The 19387-nt window shown below is 44.1% G+C and overlaps 1 protein-coding gene across 2 annotated transcripts in view; it reads right to left on the minus strand.

The window, feature by feature from the left end:
• Window positions 1–595: 595 nt before the first annotated feature.
• Window positions 596–19387, minus strand: part of LOC147465017 (transcription termination factor MTERF9, chloroplastic-like) — a 38349-nt gene continuing 19557 nt past the window's right edge. The window contains exons 1-4 of one of the 2 annotated variants that reach the window (XM_086517461.1): window positions 16059–16326; window positions 2585–2968; window positions 1790–2473; window positions 596–1309 (exon numbers count right to left, since the gene is read on the minus strand). In XM_086517461.1, coding sequence (XP_086373587.1) covers window positions 974–1309; window positions 1790–2473; window positions 2585–2968; window positions 16059–16193 — 1539 coding nt within the window. In that variant the 5' untranslated portion in view covers window positions 16194–16326 and the 3' untranslated portion in view covers window positions 596–973. Of the gene's footprint in view, window positions 1310–1789; window positions 2474–2584; window positions 2969–16058; window positions 16327–19387 lie in introns of those variants that run through there. The other variant, XM_086517455.1, reaches the window with a different exon arrangement.

The raw sequence follows: 19387 nt of genomic DNA on the forward strand, positions 1-19387 counted from the left end.
GAAGATTCTACCTTTGCTTCCTCAGTCTCTATAGGATCACTCTTTTCAATCCCAAGATCAATCCTCTGCATCGACCAACTCCTCTTCCGTGCATTTACAAGACTTTTTTATCACATTCTTTGAATGTAAGCCATCTTCACCACTGTTAAAACTTATGACACAATTTTCTCTGCCCTTGTTTATCCTCAAGGTGATGTGTGAGACGCCTCCTACACGGCCGCGTGAGCTGCACCACTCAATGTTTAGGTCATAAGGATCGAGATGTTTGTACTTCCGATAATTTTGGCCGACATTCCTTCTCTTGGGTGGGTTCCTGCTATCAGCCTCCAAGTTTTGTTTGCCTCATGCTTCCAAAACTCTATAGATAGCCCACTATTTAATGTATAAGGGGAAACGGAGAACTTTAATAAATATAGCTTAGTGATGACTACAAGAAACAGACTTAACTGATTGAACCAAAACACTTAGGCCATCCGAGTTCTAAGAACAGCATTGACAAAACATAACCCGGGACAAAGCTTACAATAAACTGGAAAGAGAATGAATACATATTATTGAAGTGCAGGAAGATTGTACATTGACCTTACAATAAGTGGAAAGAGAATGAATACACCTTATTAAAATGCAGGAAGATTGTACATTGACCTTACAAAGATCGTTGTGTACAGCAATACACATCTACATATTTTTCATTTTTACACATGCTACAGCCTGTGTGTTAGAAAGGAGGGCTTCCAACTTGAATCGCAGCAAGCAAGACAAGGAGGGTCTTAACTGCTAGTGCACAATTTCTGACATGGTTCACATAGAAAAAACAGCCAATCTGAATCGGGTCCTTATAATGGTCGTACCGACTAGTACGTTCTGCTTACGGCACTGTCAGCACTCCTGCCCTCCAGAAGGACCCTGCTTGCATCTCATCCGTAAGCTCTACATGCATATTTCCCATGCACAAGGGACCTTGCTAGCTGCATCATTTTCCAAACTGCAACCTGTTCTTTTTTGCAAATTGCTTTGCAAAATGACTTAGTCGCAGCGACTGCCGAAAAGAATAATACTCTTCCACTGTTGACTTAGCCCACCTCTCACAATATTCCTGGTCTGTTACAGCAAGGGCGCACATAGGGAACGGGCCACTAGGAAGCTTTCCCAAAAGCTTCAAAAACTCATGCCGGGGTCGTATGCGCTGTTCAAGTGAAAGACTGAGGTAGGCTGGAAAGCTAACAATGGTTTGCAATCCACACTTGAGTTCCTTAGTTAGATAATCACATTTAGGCTTCAAAGACTTTTCCACTGAAAGTGAGAGAACCTGCAGCAAGCACTTTGCAACATATAAGATAGCCAAGAAAATAACCCACATTACAAGGTTCTTCATCACTGAGCATGTCTGCACCACACAAAATGCCTAGTTGATTATGCCACACAATCGGATATACTATTCATACATTGCTCTGTCACAGTCGGGAGTCGGGGGGCAGCCTCCCTCAAAATTGCAGCCTGCGGCCGATGGATTCTTGATACCTCAGCTCAAGGAAATACTCTGCAGGGCGTGCTAATCACTGCATGCCACGTCAGCGCTCGTCAGAAATTCAATGGCGCCTTGCAGCCACCCCATTTCCCCCCGTCAGAAATCAGAACCGCCTGCAGCTGGTGCAATCAGGACTTGACACCTCAGCAGTCAGAACTCCCTGCAGTCACTGCATTGCACACTGTCTGGCCCCCTCCCCCCGATTGTCACAAGCAAACATGCAGAAACTTGGAAAGAGAGAGACAGCGAGCAATGATTTACCTGGGAAGACCGGCCAAGCACCACAGAAATATCATGATCACTCAAGCCAATGCTGCTTAAGAAATCAAGGCGCGGCTGAATGCCATTTCTGATACTATAATGAAGCAACTGTGGATGCTTTGTTATCATCTTTGCTACCCTTTCTTGACTAAGACCAACCTTCTTCAACAAGAAGTTTATGCGTGGCCTCAAAGAGTCAGTGATACTTTGTGTAAGAATCTGTGGGCTCAGTAGTACAATCTTTGGCACGTCTCCCTCTGTTACTCCAACTTCTTCTACTAAAAACCTCACCCTTTTCTTGAGAGTTCCAGCCAAGCTGCACCTTAACAGTGAAGGGGAGACTGTTAGGACCCTTCCAAGCCTCGCTTCCGGAACTCCAATGCTTTGAAGGTACTGAACACGAGGCTTCATCATACGGTCAACTGTATACTCAAGTACTTGAGGATGCCTAGTAATCACTTTGCCAATATCCTCATTCTTGATCCCAAGGCTCATTAAATACCCGAGTCTTTCCTTGACTTTGTTGATTTTCACATTAAAACATGCTTTGCGCCTTCTCCCAATCCTCTGCAAAGTACTCTCGTCAAGTCCAAGGGAAAGAAGGTACTCAACCACCGGCTGGCATTTCTCCTCAAGCTCCAGTCCTGCTACTAAATCCTTTTGAGGAATCTGAGCTTTAATAAACTACAAGGTAAACAAACACCATGGTAATCAGTCCTGATACTTGTAGTAGACAAACTTCTGCAAAATACGACATTAATCTAAACGTTCTTTAAAAGGAGTGAACTAGACTACCTCGGGAGGTGGGACAACTGCCTTCATTCTCTCCGGAGCCCTTGTAATTTGTTGAGTGTCAGCTAGACTTTCTTTCAACTTCTTTTTCCTGATGAACTCATAAGCCTTCTCTTCCCAAGTGCTTTCAGAGAGCCCTGAAAGATGGTTCCTCCCATTGTTTCTAACAGACCTGCTATTAATAGAATGTAAGGATCCTCCCCACTCTTTAGCATCGAGTATTTTTGTTTTTGAGGGCTCCAATGTGGCGGGTACACTGGCCACCAATTTCAACGTTTTCTTTAGCGTGCCCCCAGAAGAAAGCTTTTTCTCTGTGGTTGGTAAAAGCAGAGGTAATTTTGAAGGATGGCTCTTTTTGACATCCGCAAAGTCTTCCAGTTCATCGAGCTGAACAACTTCAAAATCATTAATCTAACCACTAAAATACTTCTACAAAAACTGTTAATTAAAGACCCTCACAGAGAGCATTCCTTGCTTTATCACGATCATGAGTTAATTAGCACTAAGATTACCTTCGTTGCAGGTGACAGTCAATAACAACAAAGATTTAACATGAAAAGGGAAAGCCTGCTAATTATAAATCCCCTCCCCCATAAAATTAAAAAAAATCCAGATTTAAGTTCTCTTTAAGAACTCGAGAAAACAACATTCATTATTCACCAGCATCACCACCTTGTGACACAATCAGTCCTTTGTGACGACTTAGTGACTTGGCCAAGGTGCAGCAAAGCATGGGGATCAGAGTCCAGACAGTGACTCCCCCCCCCTCTCTCTCTCTCTCTCTCTCTCTCTCTCTCTCAAGCCCAACTAGCTGCTTAGCTCACATCTAGCAGCTTAGGATTCTTTAGTATTTTTATATACCTCCATAAGTTTAGAATAGTCTGAAGTCACGAATTTATAAGAGGGAATAAAGCACTCATTAAACTATAAAAGCAAGGGACACAAGAAAAGAAAAAGAAAAAAATTTGAATCACTTTATTTGTTACGAAACAAAACATTATTAACTTAAAAATGTTTTTAGAAAAGGCATGCGCAAAATAAGTTGACGCAGCTTACTTGGCTAAAACTTAAAACAAGTACTCAACTTTAAACAAAAAAGGATAAGGCATCTTAAAAACCTAATCCTAGAAATCAAACTTCACACAACAACTTCTAAAGGAACAAATTCTTAAGTCCTAACTTAAGCTAAATACAAAATCGAAAACTGAATACTACTACAAACCTACGAAGAAGAGGCTACAAAATAACCAAAGAAGTACAAAAATCCAAACTTGACAATATATGACCTCAACTTCGCTGCTTGTCAAACAGGAAGAATAAGATTAACACCTTTATCATGCATAGCTTGGACAACAGCCATGACATCCCTACTCACGTCGTCAGTGCCCAAGAGTAGGTGCAGGTTTGTATAGAGGTCATTCATGCTTTGGACGTACTCTACAAAACCAACGAGCTGAGTTTCTATCACCCTCCGGAGGTGATGGGCATACTCAACCATGATGACGGCTAGCATTTGTCAAGCTAGAGTAAAAATACTAGAAGTGCTAGAGATCAAAACAACAAAATAGTGTGTTACTAGGTCAAACAATAAGTGGGCTTTTAAGCTCTCCACTTTTATTGAATTTACTATTGATTATCTTGAACATTCCAAAAGAAGAAACATTAATAATATACTTACTACGATGCAAAAATGAACGAACGTTTTTCATGATTCTTTTGAATGAGTATCCTTTCTCAACAAGTAAAGAAATAAGATGGCACGATTGAATAAAAAAAGCAAGTTTACTCAAACAAAGACCAGAAAATCTAAATATTTGAGAGCAAATGACACCGTACTTAGCTAAAAGAGAAATGTTTAAAGAAATGTGAGGCATATAGATGATATTTAGATTGGCATATTCTGGTTCAAGGCGCTTATCATAGATACCTACTTCTAATCCCAAGGGAGTCTGAAAAATCTTAAGATCTAAAAAGGCACAACAATCACTATTTGTGGTACAGTTAAGTTCACAAAACTCCTTAGGATAAATTCCTCCACCTACAGAACTCGAATTCAAGTCCATAAAATCTTGAAAAGAAGGAACGTCAAGAGCAAAAAGATCATCTACAAAGCATCTTACATTGCATAACTTGTGCAAAGATATTGGACAAGTGTTAGCAAGGACAAGACGCTCCATAAAATCAAACTCATAAGTAAAAAGATAGAAATTAGCAAGAAAAACGGCATAATTGATGTCCATAGGGATACCAATTGTTTGCTTGAAAAGAGAGTCACCGACGGTTATATATAAATTGTCCAAAAGAAAATCTAACCTATGGGCACAATTGGTGCCCATAGGGATACCAATTGTTTGCTTGAAAGAGAGTCACCGACGGTTATATATAAATTGTCCAAAAGAAAATCTAACCAAGATAAGATAATGTCAATGTCATCTAGAATCCTGGTGAATCTCTTTCTTCCTTTGTCTACATCTACATTCTTACTTTTTAACCATAAGAAGTCAAAGTTCAAGGCTTACTTTTCTACTAGCAACGCCTTGTACCTATCCTTCTCAAGCTTGTACGCAAAAACTTTTAAAATAAGAGACTTACTCTCAATTTAAGGTCCTCCAAATTTAGCTTCGTATATAGCGTTGTAAAGTCAAAAGTTTGGAGACATAAAGGAGAAGTGTGGCTTCTTGAAGAGTTCAAAAACTTTATAGCAGGAATCACATCTATTGAATCATTTAAAATCCAACTTGAATTGGTAGGTACGTCTGCTTTCTTTAGCAGATTTTCCACAATTCATTTACGCTAGGTAAAATGGATTTGAAACAATAACTAAGCCATTTGGAAACCTTAGTCAAAAAGGTGTTACAAGAAGCAGCTATAAATCTAAAAGCTTCATAGGGTGCTTGTGGAACTTCAAACGTATATAAAAAAGGTAATTTAGGCTAGCACTTGAAACCAAAAGACTTACAAAAGTCTTGATGTTTCAAGATAACCTCTTGCATCGAAAGATCACAAACATTGCAAGTCTAAGAGTTTACTTCACCTAACAAGCATTCTAAATAGAACTTTTTACGCGTAGCAACAAAGTTATTAGAGCACTTATCTACATAAGAGATTACAAAATCACGATGAAATTTCCTAAGAGCATCACGATCAGAAGAAGATAAGCTAGTCCTTCCTCAAGAAACGTTCTTAGAGTAAGATGCTAATTTCAAAGAAGCTTTCTTGAAGACTACAAACTTCCAATGGGTAAAAACACCTTGAACTCCTAAAGACTCCTCAAACTTTAATACAAAACGAGAAATCCCTTTCTCTATGGCTCTGAGAAGGCAAGAGTCATTCGAGGAAGGGAGTCTATATTTAGTACCTCTTGAGAAAAGGTCTTTCAAGGAAGAATAGAACAATCGGCAGTAACTACATGACCCAAAGCTCCATTTACGTAAGAAGAAAAGGCAGTTTTATTACAAGGGCAATCAATACTTGAGATTGCTAGCCTTTCTTGCTTTTTAAGATTACGTCCGATGTCACTATAGTTGAAAGCTTTTTATCCTAAATTGGACTTCAGAAATTTGCCTAGCAGTACTCGAAGTTGAGTACTATGAGACTCTCTTAGCTCCAAATCTTCAGAGTAGTTCTCAAGGGTATACAAGAGCTTAAATAGGATCTTTATATTATACTTCTCAAATAATTTATAAGAAAAAGAACCCAACTCCATGACTCTAGATATGTAAATCAATCTCCTTTTAAAATCCCTATATGCAAAAACTCTATGGTTAGAAGGGCTTTGTATCAGATCCATCTGTAAATTTCTCATCTCATAGATCACTTTGGTCTTTTGAAGACGTTAATATAACATTTCATTTTCATCTCTCTCTCTCTCTCTCTCTCTCTCTCTCTCTCTCCACGCTACCTGCTCTGTCCAGCCTGCTCTGTCCAGCGTGCTCCTGTGCTGCAGCCCCTCGCTCAGACCTGCCCACACCCCACGCTCCGCTCTGTCCGAACAGCAGCCAGCCTCGCTTAACGGTCCAGTACAGCCTGCCATGGTCCACTCTCGACAAGGTTTTATTCTACTATAAATTAACATGCAAGGTGCTGCTGTAATTAAAGAACAAGCAGGTACAGGGGCTGCTTGCCTACGGCAAGCAAAGGGTCAGCTTGAGCAGCGGTTCGAAAATGAGCTGTTGAAGCACTGTTTTCAGTAATGGAGACCAAGAGCAGCTCACCCGTGTGCAAGTCTTCCTCAATGGTAACAAAGGTAACATTCATGGTCACGAACAACAGGATAACGCAGGTGGAAAAAGAGATGAAAGAGTGGAAAACGGAGATGGAAGGATGGTGGAAAGAAAAGGCCAACCTCATCCAAATGGTCTTCAACGAGGGCAAAGCAATGGAAAAAGCAGAAAGACTTTTAGGTGGAAGTCCAAGCACTCTGAGAAGAGGTCTCAGCCCTCTAGCGAGAGCTTGCGGAAACTAGAGTGGGAGTAGACTTGAAGAAGGAGAAATCCAGCCCTCGAAGACAGAGGAACTCAAAGTCATCAAAGAACAAGTGCGGAAGATCAAGAAGAGAAGCAACATGAGGCGAAGACTTCATCGTGGGTAGATGTAATCACAAAAACACAAAAGAAGGTAAATGAGGCCAAAAAATGGATAGAAGTCGCCAAAAAAGCGATAGAGAAAGAACCAATAGCCATCCCCACTCCCACAATCATCAACATGACCCTAGAGGAAGAGCAAAGGAGGAAGGCTAGAGCTTTACATGTACGAGTGACCGGTCTAAAAGACCGTGATGGTGGAGGGGGAAGTAAAAGAACTTCTACTTATGATGGGTAGGGAGGCGACTCATACATAGGCATGGAGAGTGAGGAGAAAAGAAAAGGAAGTGAGGAGACTTCAAAGGAGAGAGCATTGATCCTTCGCTTCTCCTCCATGGAAGTAAAAAAGGATTTCTTGAAGAGGCGTCCTACACTAAAGAAGATGGGGATATTCCTTGGGGACGACCTCACACTCTCACGGCTTGCTCATATGCAAGAAGTTATGACTGAGATAAGGACAGCCCAAGAGAAAGGAAAAGTGGCCTTCCATAGAGATGGATGAGTGGTTATTATGGAGAAGCGCTCCACATGACGGTGCGAGACCTATGGGACCACACTCAAAGTTGCTACTTGGAATTGTAATGGATCTCTACGCCTTGATGTGGGTGCTTTTGAGGATAGTTTCACTCGGAGGGACATCATCTTCTACTCTGAGACACATCACGCCCCTGGGCGGTCTATGCCACATGTCAACGGATACAAATGGGAGATAGCTTGCAGACAAGACACTCCATCAGAGCACATAGGACGAGACTCAGGGGGAGTGACAATTTTATTCAGGGAGGACTTGTAGCCATTGATACATATAGCCCGCAAGGATGAGCAGGCTAGGTACATGTGGGTGAGATTGAGGGCAGAGACAGGCAGAAACCTCTACATTGCTATTTGCTACTTTTCTCCGAGTACGTCAGTATATGCACCACCTAGTGGACAGTACCCCCTTTTCTATTTTGGATGATGACATATGGGAGTTCTCTAGGGATGGTAACATTATCATCCTGGGAGACTTCAATGCTAGGATTGCCCATCACCAAACAGTATTTTATGGTACTTTAGAGATGTTGACGGAGCTGGATATTGCAAAGATGGGCCTACCTAGATTATCACAAGATGTGGAGCATACAGAGTATGGACGGCACTTGATAGACGTGGGGATTGCACATGGATTGGCCATTTTGAATGGCCTACAGAGATTTCCCGCTACCAGAGGTTTTACATGCTTTTCACACAGACATGGATCCAGCACAGTGGATTATGTCATGGCACAGTCGAGCTTTATCTCTAGTATCCACGACCTCATAATTGGACCCATACCTGTTGGTGGCACAGTAGATCATGCCCTTGTGTCGATGACCATCTCTTTCCAGTTTAGTATAGCACACATACCACGGGTAGCAGCCCCTACTCGCTACACCTTTACATGAGAGATGGATTTTGTCTACATAGATGGGATCTACAGACGCATGTGCAATAAGGAGCCAGGGCGACCTCTGGAGGAGCTTACTGCTATACTGACACTCACATTGCATGACGCAACAACAGAGGCATACCCACACATCCAACCTGAGCAGACACGACGTTCTGGGAGCATGCCCTAGAACAGCTCGTATGATGAGGAGTGCCGCGAGCCGAGAGCCAGGCTTCAAAGGGAGGTGCTTTTGGGGGACAGCACTAACATAGAGTCACGAATTGCCTTCCCACGCCTAGTGCGGCGCAAGAAGAGGGCATTTTTGGCTTGACTAGTGCAGGATCTATATCAGCTACTCTTGAGTCAGGACTCACGTGAGGCATGGAGACTCTTTCATGAGCACTCCCCCCCTCCAACCATTACTTCTACAGAGGCCTAGGGCCAATATGCATCATCTCTTTACAAAGTTTTTGGAAAGCCCTCTCTTCCCGAATCCCCCCCCCTCGAGCCATGCCCACACACAGGTGCTTTCTCACAGCTGAGATGGTGAAGAAGGCCATTGATAGGATAAGGACTGGGAGAGAATATAATCATAATGGCTTAGTGGCTGAATATTTTATACATGCCAAGGATCTGCTCGCAGAGCTTCTAGCAGTGATGTTCTACCGTGCCATGTGTAAGGGCTGCCTCATACTTGGAGTTTATCTACTATTGTACCTATCTTCAAGTCTGGAAACCCTATGAGCTTGGGGATTATCGCCCTATCATGATTGGACACACATTGGCACGGTTGTACGCATTCATTCTTGAGCACCAGCTGAGTAGATGTGCAGAGAGGGACAGTAAACACGCAACCAGGCAGGCAGGGTTCAGGAGAGGTTTTTCTACTCTTGACCACATTCTAACACTCGGAGCCATTGTAGAGGAGGGCACATCACATGGGAGACAGATCTATTGTGGCTTTGTGGACTCCACAAAGCATTTGACACAGTGCCCAGAGCTAGATTGATGCACAGACTACAAGAGATGGGAGTACCCACAGAACTAATTTGGGGGATCATGGCATTATACACGTCAGTAGTGGGGAATGTACGCACTCCATAGGGGTTGTCTACATTAGTTCACTCCACTATTGCGGTGAAGCAAGGCTGCCCGCTCTCTCCTACTTGATTTGGTATCTATGTGGATGAGGTTTCTGACTATATTGAGAAAGAGTGTGATAGAGGTTCACAGCTGGCAGGGACATGAATTCCACTATTGTTATATGTTGATGATATTGTGTTGATCTCCGACTCTCTGGAGGGGATGCAACATCACTTGGATGCTTTGCATAAGTTTACCAGTGATTTGTCTGTCAACCTTGGTAAAACCAAGGTTATGGTGTTTTAACACCACCACACAGTGGACAAGGAGGTCAGCACCCGCATTCACATACGGCCATGAGACAATGGATTATACAGATGCTTACACCTACCTTGGGGTGGTCTTTAGTGGAGCAGCATTTTCATTGAGGAGAGCAACAGAGACTAGATTGACCAGAACATATGCAACATTGGGTGGATTGGAGAGGATGTGTTCACAAATTCAGTTTCAGGAGCCTCGGACAAAGCTCTGGCTTTTTCACACTCTAGTGACTTCGGCATTGCTCTATGGAGTTCAGATTTGGTGGCCTTCATTGGACCATCACAGAAGGTCGGGTCACATTGATGGATGGGGAGACATGGAGAAGCCTCTAGTCTCTATGATCTCGCGGCTTATTAGAGCCAATGTTTCAGTACCACAGGACATTATTCGAGCAGAGCTGGCTGCCCCCCCACTAGTGGTTGAGGTGCTTACAAGATCAGTCTCCTACATACAGCGCTTGTAAGACCTCCCTAGATATAGAGATGCCCACCTAGCCCGTGAGTCCTCTCGATAGTTAGCTATGCAGGGAGATACAACATGCTGGTATGGGGAGATGACAATGGACATCATGGTTTCACGTACATGGGTTCAGCATGGACAGATTTCCCCCCTTCCAGTACTCATTGGATGCACCCACTCTGACTCTTACACAGTCCAAGATCACCAGGCTCATCCGCCAGGACCTGACTCAGCTAGATACCAGGAGGGCTTTTGGATGCAGTCGGCACAATAGTTGGGCACAAAGATGGCTTTCTATAGAGGGCATCTTCTCCAGATTACCGAGGACGGTTTTGTAATGAGGCCCAGATACATGGAAACCCACTTATCTCATGGGATACGATGTGCTATTGGCCAGATATGCACATCTTCACACTAGCTTCGGGTGGAGACTAGTAGATACAGCGTAGTACCAACAAAGGCCAGGACATGTCCCCTATGTCACATGGAGCCTGAGACAGAGTTGCACTACACATGCCACTACCCATTTACTATGAGATACAAGGCCGCTTTCACTGCCTGTTCAAAGAGGGCTTTGGACCACTCTCTAGAGTCATGGGGTTATGGGTATGAGGACCAGAGATGCTTGGGACTGTTTTTGCTCGAGTTGTGCAGACACAGAGAGAGCCTGATGAGAGGAGAGGCTAGCCAGTCTCAGAGACAAATTACAGACTTCTTTAGAGCGGACAATGGGCAGCCGGAGGAGCAACTACCCCAACAGATCTCACATTCTCCTCACACCAGAGGCACGCTGATTGATCAAGCAACCGATCTAGGGAGATCCAGACGCCCACGACTGCAGAGGACTACACAGCATCGACAGAGGCTGCATCAAAGCATCCGGATCACTTTGGCCCGACATGCATGACGCCCAGTCAGACTACTGAACAGGCGCTCAATTGGCAGGGACATGGATTCCATTGTTACTATATGCTGATGATATTGTGTTGATATCGGACTCATCGAAGGGTATGCAACGGCATTTGGATGCATTACATAGCTTTGTAGAGGATAGTGGATTGTCTGTAAACCTTGGTAAAACCAAGGTTATGGTGTTTAACACCACACGAGATCAACACCTACATTCACCTATGGTCAGGAGAATGTGGAGTACACAAATGCATACACTTATCTTGGGATAGTCTTCAATGGGCCAAGGTTTTCTTTGCAGTAGAGACTAGACTAACCCGAGTGTATGTGGCCTTGGGAGGATTGGAGAGGATGTATTCACACGTTCTGATCCAGGAACCCCAAACAAAACTTTGGCTCTTTGACACCTTAGTAGCTTCAGCTACGCTCTATGGGGTTCAACTTTGGGGACCCTCTTTAGGTCAAGATGGGTGGAGAGGTATGCAGAGGCCTCTCACGTGCGCACTTCACTTGCGCTACGTGGACATGTTCTGCCACAGTCTAGCATGATCCAGTAGCTTAGGACTAAGCCTGGCACCTTTCTGAGCCTCTAGTAGGAGGTGCATGTCCAGGCTGGTCATAGTTACATTACCCTCTCTTGCACAAAACAGTCATTTCAGCATGTAGACATTCTGTGCCGCGTGAACCACCTCTTAGTTGGGTCACTCAATTAATAAGTGACTTTAGCCATTTTATGGAATCGTGAGGCTTATCCCTGTGGCTGCTCGACCCAGCCAATTCAACCTATAAAGGCAGCCATGGCCAGCAATTGTAGAAGGCAGAGAACCCCAGAAGTGGCGGTGCACCAGACTGTGCAGCAAGACAGCCAGCAGCCCAGCGTTTTCTCAAGAAGCAGATCAGCGTTTTCAGCTTGCTTGAACAGTGTTTTCAGATTTGCAGAACCAGCGTTTTCAGCTTTGCAAGGCCAGTGTTTTGCAGATTCCCGCACTAGCTTCATTGTGGTTGCAGTTCCCATTTCCATAGGCACAGTTAGCAGTTCAGCATTCAGCCATAGCCTCGTCATTGTCGTCATCGACACCATCGTTGTCATCGTCGTCGTCGTCGCCGTCGTCGACATCATCATCATCGACATAGACCCGACATCCCTGTGTTGTCTCTTTTCTCTCTCTTGTCTCTTTCTTTCAATTTAGTTCACTTCTTTCAAGTGAAGTAAAGTGTCCCTTCTATTTGCGCGGAGTAATAGATTCGAGCTAAATCCATAAACACTTCCGTTGCACCTGACAAGGCCCTTGGTATCTATGATCCCTCCGTTGATTAGAGCCAAGGCCTCGGTACCCCCCCAATGGAGATAGAGGCACTTACCAGATCAGTCTCCTTTATGCACAGCTTATGGGATACTACCAGAGATAGATATGCCCAATTGGCCCTTGGGTCCTCCAGAAAGTTAGCTTCACAGGGGGACACATCATGCTGGTATGCCCAAATGTCATCATGGTTCCACATACATGGCTTTAGCATGGACAACTTACCCCCTTTCCAGTACTTCCTTGATGCACCATCACTCTCTCTTACACGGGTGGAGATTGCTAGATTCATTCGTCAGGGCCTAGCCCAATTGGACACCAAGAGGACATGGATAGAACCGACGGAGTTGGATACGAAGGTGGCTTTCTATAAAGAGCATCTTCTCCAACTCACAGGGGATGGGTTTGTGATTCAACCCAGCTATATGGATACACATCTTTCTCATGGTTACGGTGTGCCATTGCTCAGATACGTTACATCTTCCCACCATCTTGAGATTGAGACTCTCGATTCAGAGAGATACCAACAGCCAGCAAGATATGCCGCATATGCCACACAGAGCTACGGGATTCGGGGTCAATGTACTACGGGATTCGAGGTCAATGTACTACGGGATTCGGGGTCGCTTCAATTGTCTATTCAGAAACGGCTTTGGACCCCTCTCTAGAACTATCAGGACCAGAGATGCCTTGGATTGTATCTACTTGAGTTACACAGACACAGAGACAACTTACTGAGGAGATGTGAAGAGAGACAATCCCAAAGACAGATTACCGATTTCTTCACACCAGACACTAGAGTGCCAGAGGAGCGGCCGCCGCTGCTGCAAAGCTCAACTCATACTCACACTCGCGGTACCCTCATTGCAGCTTCTGAGACACACGTAGACGTGTTTGCTCTACTCAAAATGATGCAAAACAGAAAATTACAGCCTGCTGTGTTTTTCTGCAGGTTTCGGGTTTCACACCCAAACTGCAAGGTAATGTCAGGAAGGCCTCGAGAAAGCCTTGGGTGCTTCTACAGGACAATTTAGAGAGATTTCCCGCGAGGAATCTCGTCTAATTCAAAGGGCAAGTGACCCTATAGGTGCGGGAGCTCGAGGGCTACCCATAGAAGTGATCGGCACACGAATCGGAGCGCAAAACAGAGAAATACAGCTTGCTGTAATTTTTTGCAGGTGTAGGGTTTTGGCCAGTTTTGATGCCTACAAGTCCCAAGAGCTTCGAGGAAGCTAGGGAATCACCGAACACGTGTTTGGTGCCAATTGGAGGCCAAAAACAGAGAATTCAGCGTGCTATAATTTCTCGCCAGGTTTTGTAAAGTGCGTGGAAAGTCATTGTTTACTTGGGATTTTGTCCGTGGAGACTTCTACTATCGTTATGCTGCCAAAATTGGGTAGGGAATTTCAGCCCGATAAAAGTGGGACAGCTTGTAGAAGTTTACAGATTTTTCTTAAGTGTAATAAGAATAAAGAAATACCGAAAGGAACGCCAACCTTTGGGGCCAACAGGGTGTCATTGTCTGCTTGGAAGCACTCTAGCTGCCAAGCCGTGTTTTTGTTTGAAGTGTTAAATTCCATTCACAGGTTTATTCCTAAAGTTTCTCTGTGTCATAAAGTTTAGCATTGTAAAGATTGGATGAAAGCTAAAGTCTACCACCCTACGAGCCGGTTTCATGGTTCCGTTGCCTCGACAAAATCACTTTTTCCTTGAGAAGTGAGCCTTGGTTGGGTTTCGGCGAAGACACAAAGCATGGGTACTTGGAATTACACTATAGCTGACAGGACGAAGGATGCCACGGAAGAGGGTTACTCTTCACACGACAAACAAGAAGTTCCTCCAAAGCTTTGAGGCTGGCGAGAGTTCACGACCACCATTGTCTGTACCTTTTGTTGATGTGAATGCTCCACAAGTTCAAGGCCTTATAACTGGGCAACTAGACGAGGATGTGTTCAGGACACAGTTGGTTGCTGCTATGAATGTGTTTTCTCAATTGGTGCAGAATCGCAGGTTTATGCAATGTTTGCAAGCTCCACCAGTGTCACAACCGACAAGGCAACTTTATTATGCAAGAGAGCCTGTTGAGGCTCAAGCCCAAGTCCCTTATGCATCGCAGTAGGGCACGGAGCACTCGCATGTTGCGAAGTCAGTTGGGCCTCCAAGGAAAGTTCCTTTTGTCCACCAACAAGTGGTTAGGACGCCACTTCCACAGGCTATACCAGTTCAGCCAGCCACCTTTCAGGGTCCAAATGTTGGTTTAAATGGACAGGGGACTCATCAGTGACATCCACAAGCATACTATAATTTCAAGAAAATTCTGAAAATGACAAAACTCAAGTTTTGAGATTAACTCTCATCAGCTCACAACGAATGTCCACAAGAAACCCTTGGGCTTTCTGCCAAGTTAAGTCAAAGATAGTTCCAAAACAACCACATGTACCCAAAGTTCGAAACTCGTTACTTTAGGTATCAAACACAAATAGTTTTTGAAGCAACATTTCTATTGTTGAAGCTACATTCAAGAGCAAGATCATAGGTCTCCATTACAGAGTTCAGCTCCCTAGATATGGAGTCTTAACGCCTTATCAAAGCACTCCATGGGCTAAATTTCCACCTTATTTCCTTGCAGTAGCCAGGGTTCTTGTAAGCAGTAGCACTGGAATTTAGCCCACCCCTAGATTCAATTATGTTACAAAGCAAATAAAAATCCTTTGAAAGCTTCAAATTCCATGCCCCATTCCCCCCCTTCTCCACCAAAAAAAAAAGCATTTGTAAAGGCTTCATGCACTTCAAGATGCATGGATAAAAGCACTTGAGCATGCACAACAAAACAACACATTATTAGAATATGAAACTAGAAAAGACTGTCCATATTACCACGTTCAAGATCACAATGATCCATCAGGAAAAGAGTAAAATGCATGAACCAAAAATGCTGTTATGGAGAAGGAAAGCCCTTAAACCCTCTTTTGCAAGGCCTGCTGTAAGAATGTAGCTGGATTCCTTAGTAACAAAGCATGTAGCACCAATGGAGCGCATTTATCCTTGCAAAAACTTATAACAGGCTAAAACCATAAAAGACGAACAACTAATGCAAAAGAGGTAGGTGTGTGTGTGTGTGTGTGTGTGTGTGTGTGTGCGTGGCGCGCGCGCGCGTGCGTGGCACGCGCACAGGTGTGCGTGTGCATGCGTGTGTGTGTGTGTGTGTGTGTGTGTGTGTGTGTGTGTGTGTGTGTGTGTGTGAGAGAGAGAGAGAGAGAGAGAGAGAGAGAGACAGAGAGAGAGAGAGAGAGAAGAAGGAGGAGGAGGAGTAAAAGTCGTAGGAAACTATCACAAGAGACCTTAAAGATCTATCCAACGAGGAGAGTTGAGCTCAAGACCTGTTATTCAAGAGAGAACAAACAACATACAAGAATAAGCTCATCTGCATCCTCATCGTCATCGGAATCAAAGGTGAAGAGATGACTGTCAGGGTGCCGGTGAAGATGAGCTCCGTGAGAAAGTAAGCGAGGCACACCGTAAAGCGGTCTTGCAAAGGCGAGCATGGGCTGTCACTTAAACGTTCAAGAGATTTGCATTTCTGTTGTAGCTCCACAATTTCGAATTAAGAAAAATTTTGTGAAGCTAGCCTTCCCCACTGCTAACAATTCGTTACAAAAGAAGGTTGAGTCTCACGATTGCCTGCAAAGAACAAGATAAATGTAATACACCTTCATAAGGTCAGAAAAATCTGAACTTACGAATATGAGAGAGGCTAAAACACTCACCAAAATACAAAAACAAGGGACACAAGAAGACAGCTGAATAAAAAACTAAATCACTTTATTTGTTACTAAACAAATCTAGATAAAAACAAACCATTATTCACTTAAATTCTTAAATTAGAAAAGGCATAAGCAAAGTAAGTTTAAGAAGCTAACTTGACTAAAACTTGAAATAAGAACTCAACTGTAAACAAACAAGGATAAGATGTCACAAAGAATTAATACTAGAAATCAAACTCCACTAGGCACCTTCTGAAATAACAAATTCTTAAATCCTAATGTAAGCTAAAGACTAGAATTGAATACCACTATGTAACTACCTAGAAAGGCAAAACAAGATAGGTGTAAACTTGGAAGTTACTACCAGTTGCAAGATATTTTATGTTCTCTCTCTCTCTCTCTCTCTCTCTCTCTCTCTCTCTCAAGGGATGGGTTTGTGATTCGTCCCAGCTATATGGATACACATCTATCTCATGGGTTACCGTGTGCCATTCGTCAAATACGGACATCTTCACACCAGCTTGAGATTGAGACAAGTAGATTCAGAGGCATACCAGCAGCAAGCAGGATATGCCGCCTACGCCATACAGAGCCAGAGACGGAGACACGTTATATATGTCAGTGTGCAGTGTATTACAAGATAAGGGGTCACTTCCACTGTCTATTCACAAAAGTCTTCGGACCCAGACACAGAGATAGTTTACTGAGGAGATCTGGAGAGAGACAATCCCAGAGACAGATTACTGATTTCTTCGCACTGAACACTCGACAAATAGAGGAGTAGCCACCACTTCAAAGCTCAGCTCATACTCACACCCGCGGTACTCTCATTGATCGAGCATTGGAACTAGGGAGATGGAGACGCCCACGATTGAGGCGAGGAGCTTCACAGCATCGACAGAGACTACAACAGAGGATTCGAGCCATACTATCTCGACATCCAGAGTACAGATGAGAATGGATCCATTATCCATTGTATCTTTCTCTTGTCATGGGCACCCATTGTATCACCGATCACACATATACCCACACAATTTGAGCTAGTAGCACTTCTTGTCACGTGTACATCTAACCCTATGTGTACGTGGACAAGCTACTTCATGACATGGGTTCAGTTCAGTTAGCTTAGGAAGTGTTCTGGCACTTTTGTGAGTCTGTTCGCAGACCGTGCATGTCCAGGCACTTAGAGTAGATGCATATCCTCTGGTTGCACACAGCATGATCATCAACATTACCATCAGATTCCATCAAGAGCATTTTACAGTGCAGAAAACCTATTTTCCCTATTTTAGCCATTTTTCAATTATTATTTTAAGTGACTTTTGTTGGGAATTGGGTAGGGCAAATTGCCTAAGCAGATATATAAGAAACCCTAGCGCTAGCACTTTTGGGCAGAAGAGGCAGAAGACCACCTTCAATTGCACCTTCTCAGCAAGAACAGCAAGAAGACCCTAGAGTTTTTAAGCAACCAAGATCAGCCAACGTTTTCATTTGCATTGCAGATAAGCCAATGTTTTGCATTTGCAGATCCAACCCGGCAACAGCAGGACACAGCAGAAGCCTAGCGTTTTTGCTACAGACCTAAGATTCAGCCCTAGAGTTATTGCATCTGATTTTCAGCCTAGCGTTTTTGCAGATTGCTGGCGTAAAGACATTCTCTGCATCAGCGTTTTCAGTTTTCCGCGTCTAGACTCCGCACAGCAAGTCCCAAACCTCGCAGATCTCACCTTCCCGCAACAGATCCTCGCCGCACGGTCAGATCCACCAAAGTTTGCAGATTCAGCCCGGAAAACGCAGATTTCTGCATCTGCATTTTTAGCGCGTCGTCGTCGCATCATCATCGTCGACGTCATCATCGATATAGAGTCAGAATTCAGCAGATAAAGATTTGCAGATTTCAGCCCCTTAGCGTTTTCAGATTTCAGCCCGTCTCATCGTCGTCCTCATCGTCGTCGACATCGTCGGCAAGTCCAAAGCATTGTAAAGATTTGTGCAATCAATAGTAGACCGTTCTCGCCATAGAGAGTGGGGCCTTCGGAGGAGGGTTTGACAACATTCTGGTGTCGTATTCTTCTCTCTATCTCTCAGTCTCAGCACCTTCATTCATAGTGTTTATCCACTTTGTTTGTGACCACTTGCACTCTCTCACTAAAGGAACGGAAGGCTCCCCCTTCCGTAAGTAAAAGGAACCTTGAGCACAGTTCGGAGCACTCATCTTCAGCAGTGTTCAACATTCACATCCGCGAGCTTTGGCATTGTTCTGTATCACTCAAGGAAAGAACCACAGAATTTCTTTTGCTTGTTGCGGTCACACATAACCCAAGTCCTCTTGGGCATCACGATTGCTAATCGTGTTTTTGAAGAGTGACAAGAATCCCAAGAAAGAAGGGCTTGACCAGCCTCCCCTTGTTTCTCTTTTCACTCATTGAGAGCGGACCCTGCACATAGCGGCCGGCCAATCGACGTGAGGTGGGAAAAAGCAACCTTGGTGTATGCGCAAGGCCACCAAGGGGTGCCGCCCGTGGGAAAGAGAAGAGCTTGGGTAAGAGAAGATCCTTCTCTAACACAGATTGCAAGTAAAAGAAGAAACCTCAAGCAACCTTGGTGTATGCGCAAGGCCACCAAGGGGTGCCGCCCGTGGGAAAGAGAAGAGCTTGGGTAAGAGAAGATCCTTCTCTAACACAGATTGCAAGTGAAAGAAGAAACCTCAAGCACCTCAAGACTCCAGAACCTCATGAGTCTTGACATCTACACCAAGGATTGCACCAAATCCTATGGAGGCTTTGGTCAAGTCGATGATGGACATGATGTTACACCAAGAAGCGCAACGCGTTACCTTGGAGCATGAGTGCCAAGAAAGACATGATTCCTGGGATCGCGAGCGTGAACGAGCACACTTGGCAACCGAGGAACGAAAAGAAAGAAAAGCCAGAAGAAAGGCCGACTTGGAGCGTGAGCGCGAGCAAGCGTGCTTG

The sequence above is a fragment of the Adiantum capillus-veneris genome, chromosome 1, assembly GCF_014529385.1.
Source record: "Adiantum capillus-veneris isolate H3 chromosome 1, ASM1452938v2, whole genome shotgun sequence".
Taxonomy (NCBI): domain Eukaryota; kingdom Viridiplantae; phylum Streptophyta; class Polypodiopsida; order Polypodiales; family Pteridaceae; genus Adiantum; species Adiantum capillus-veneris.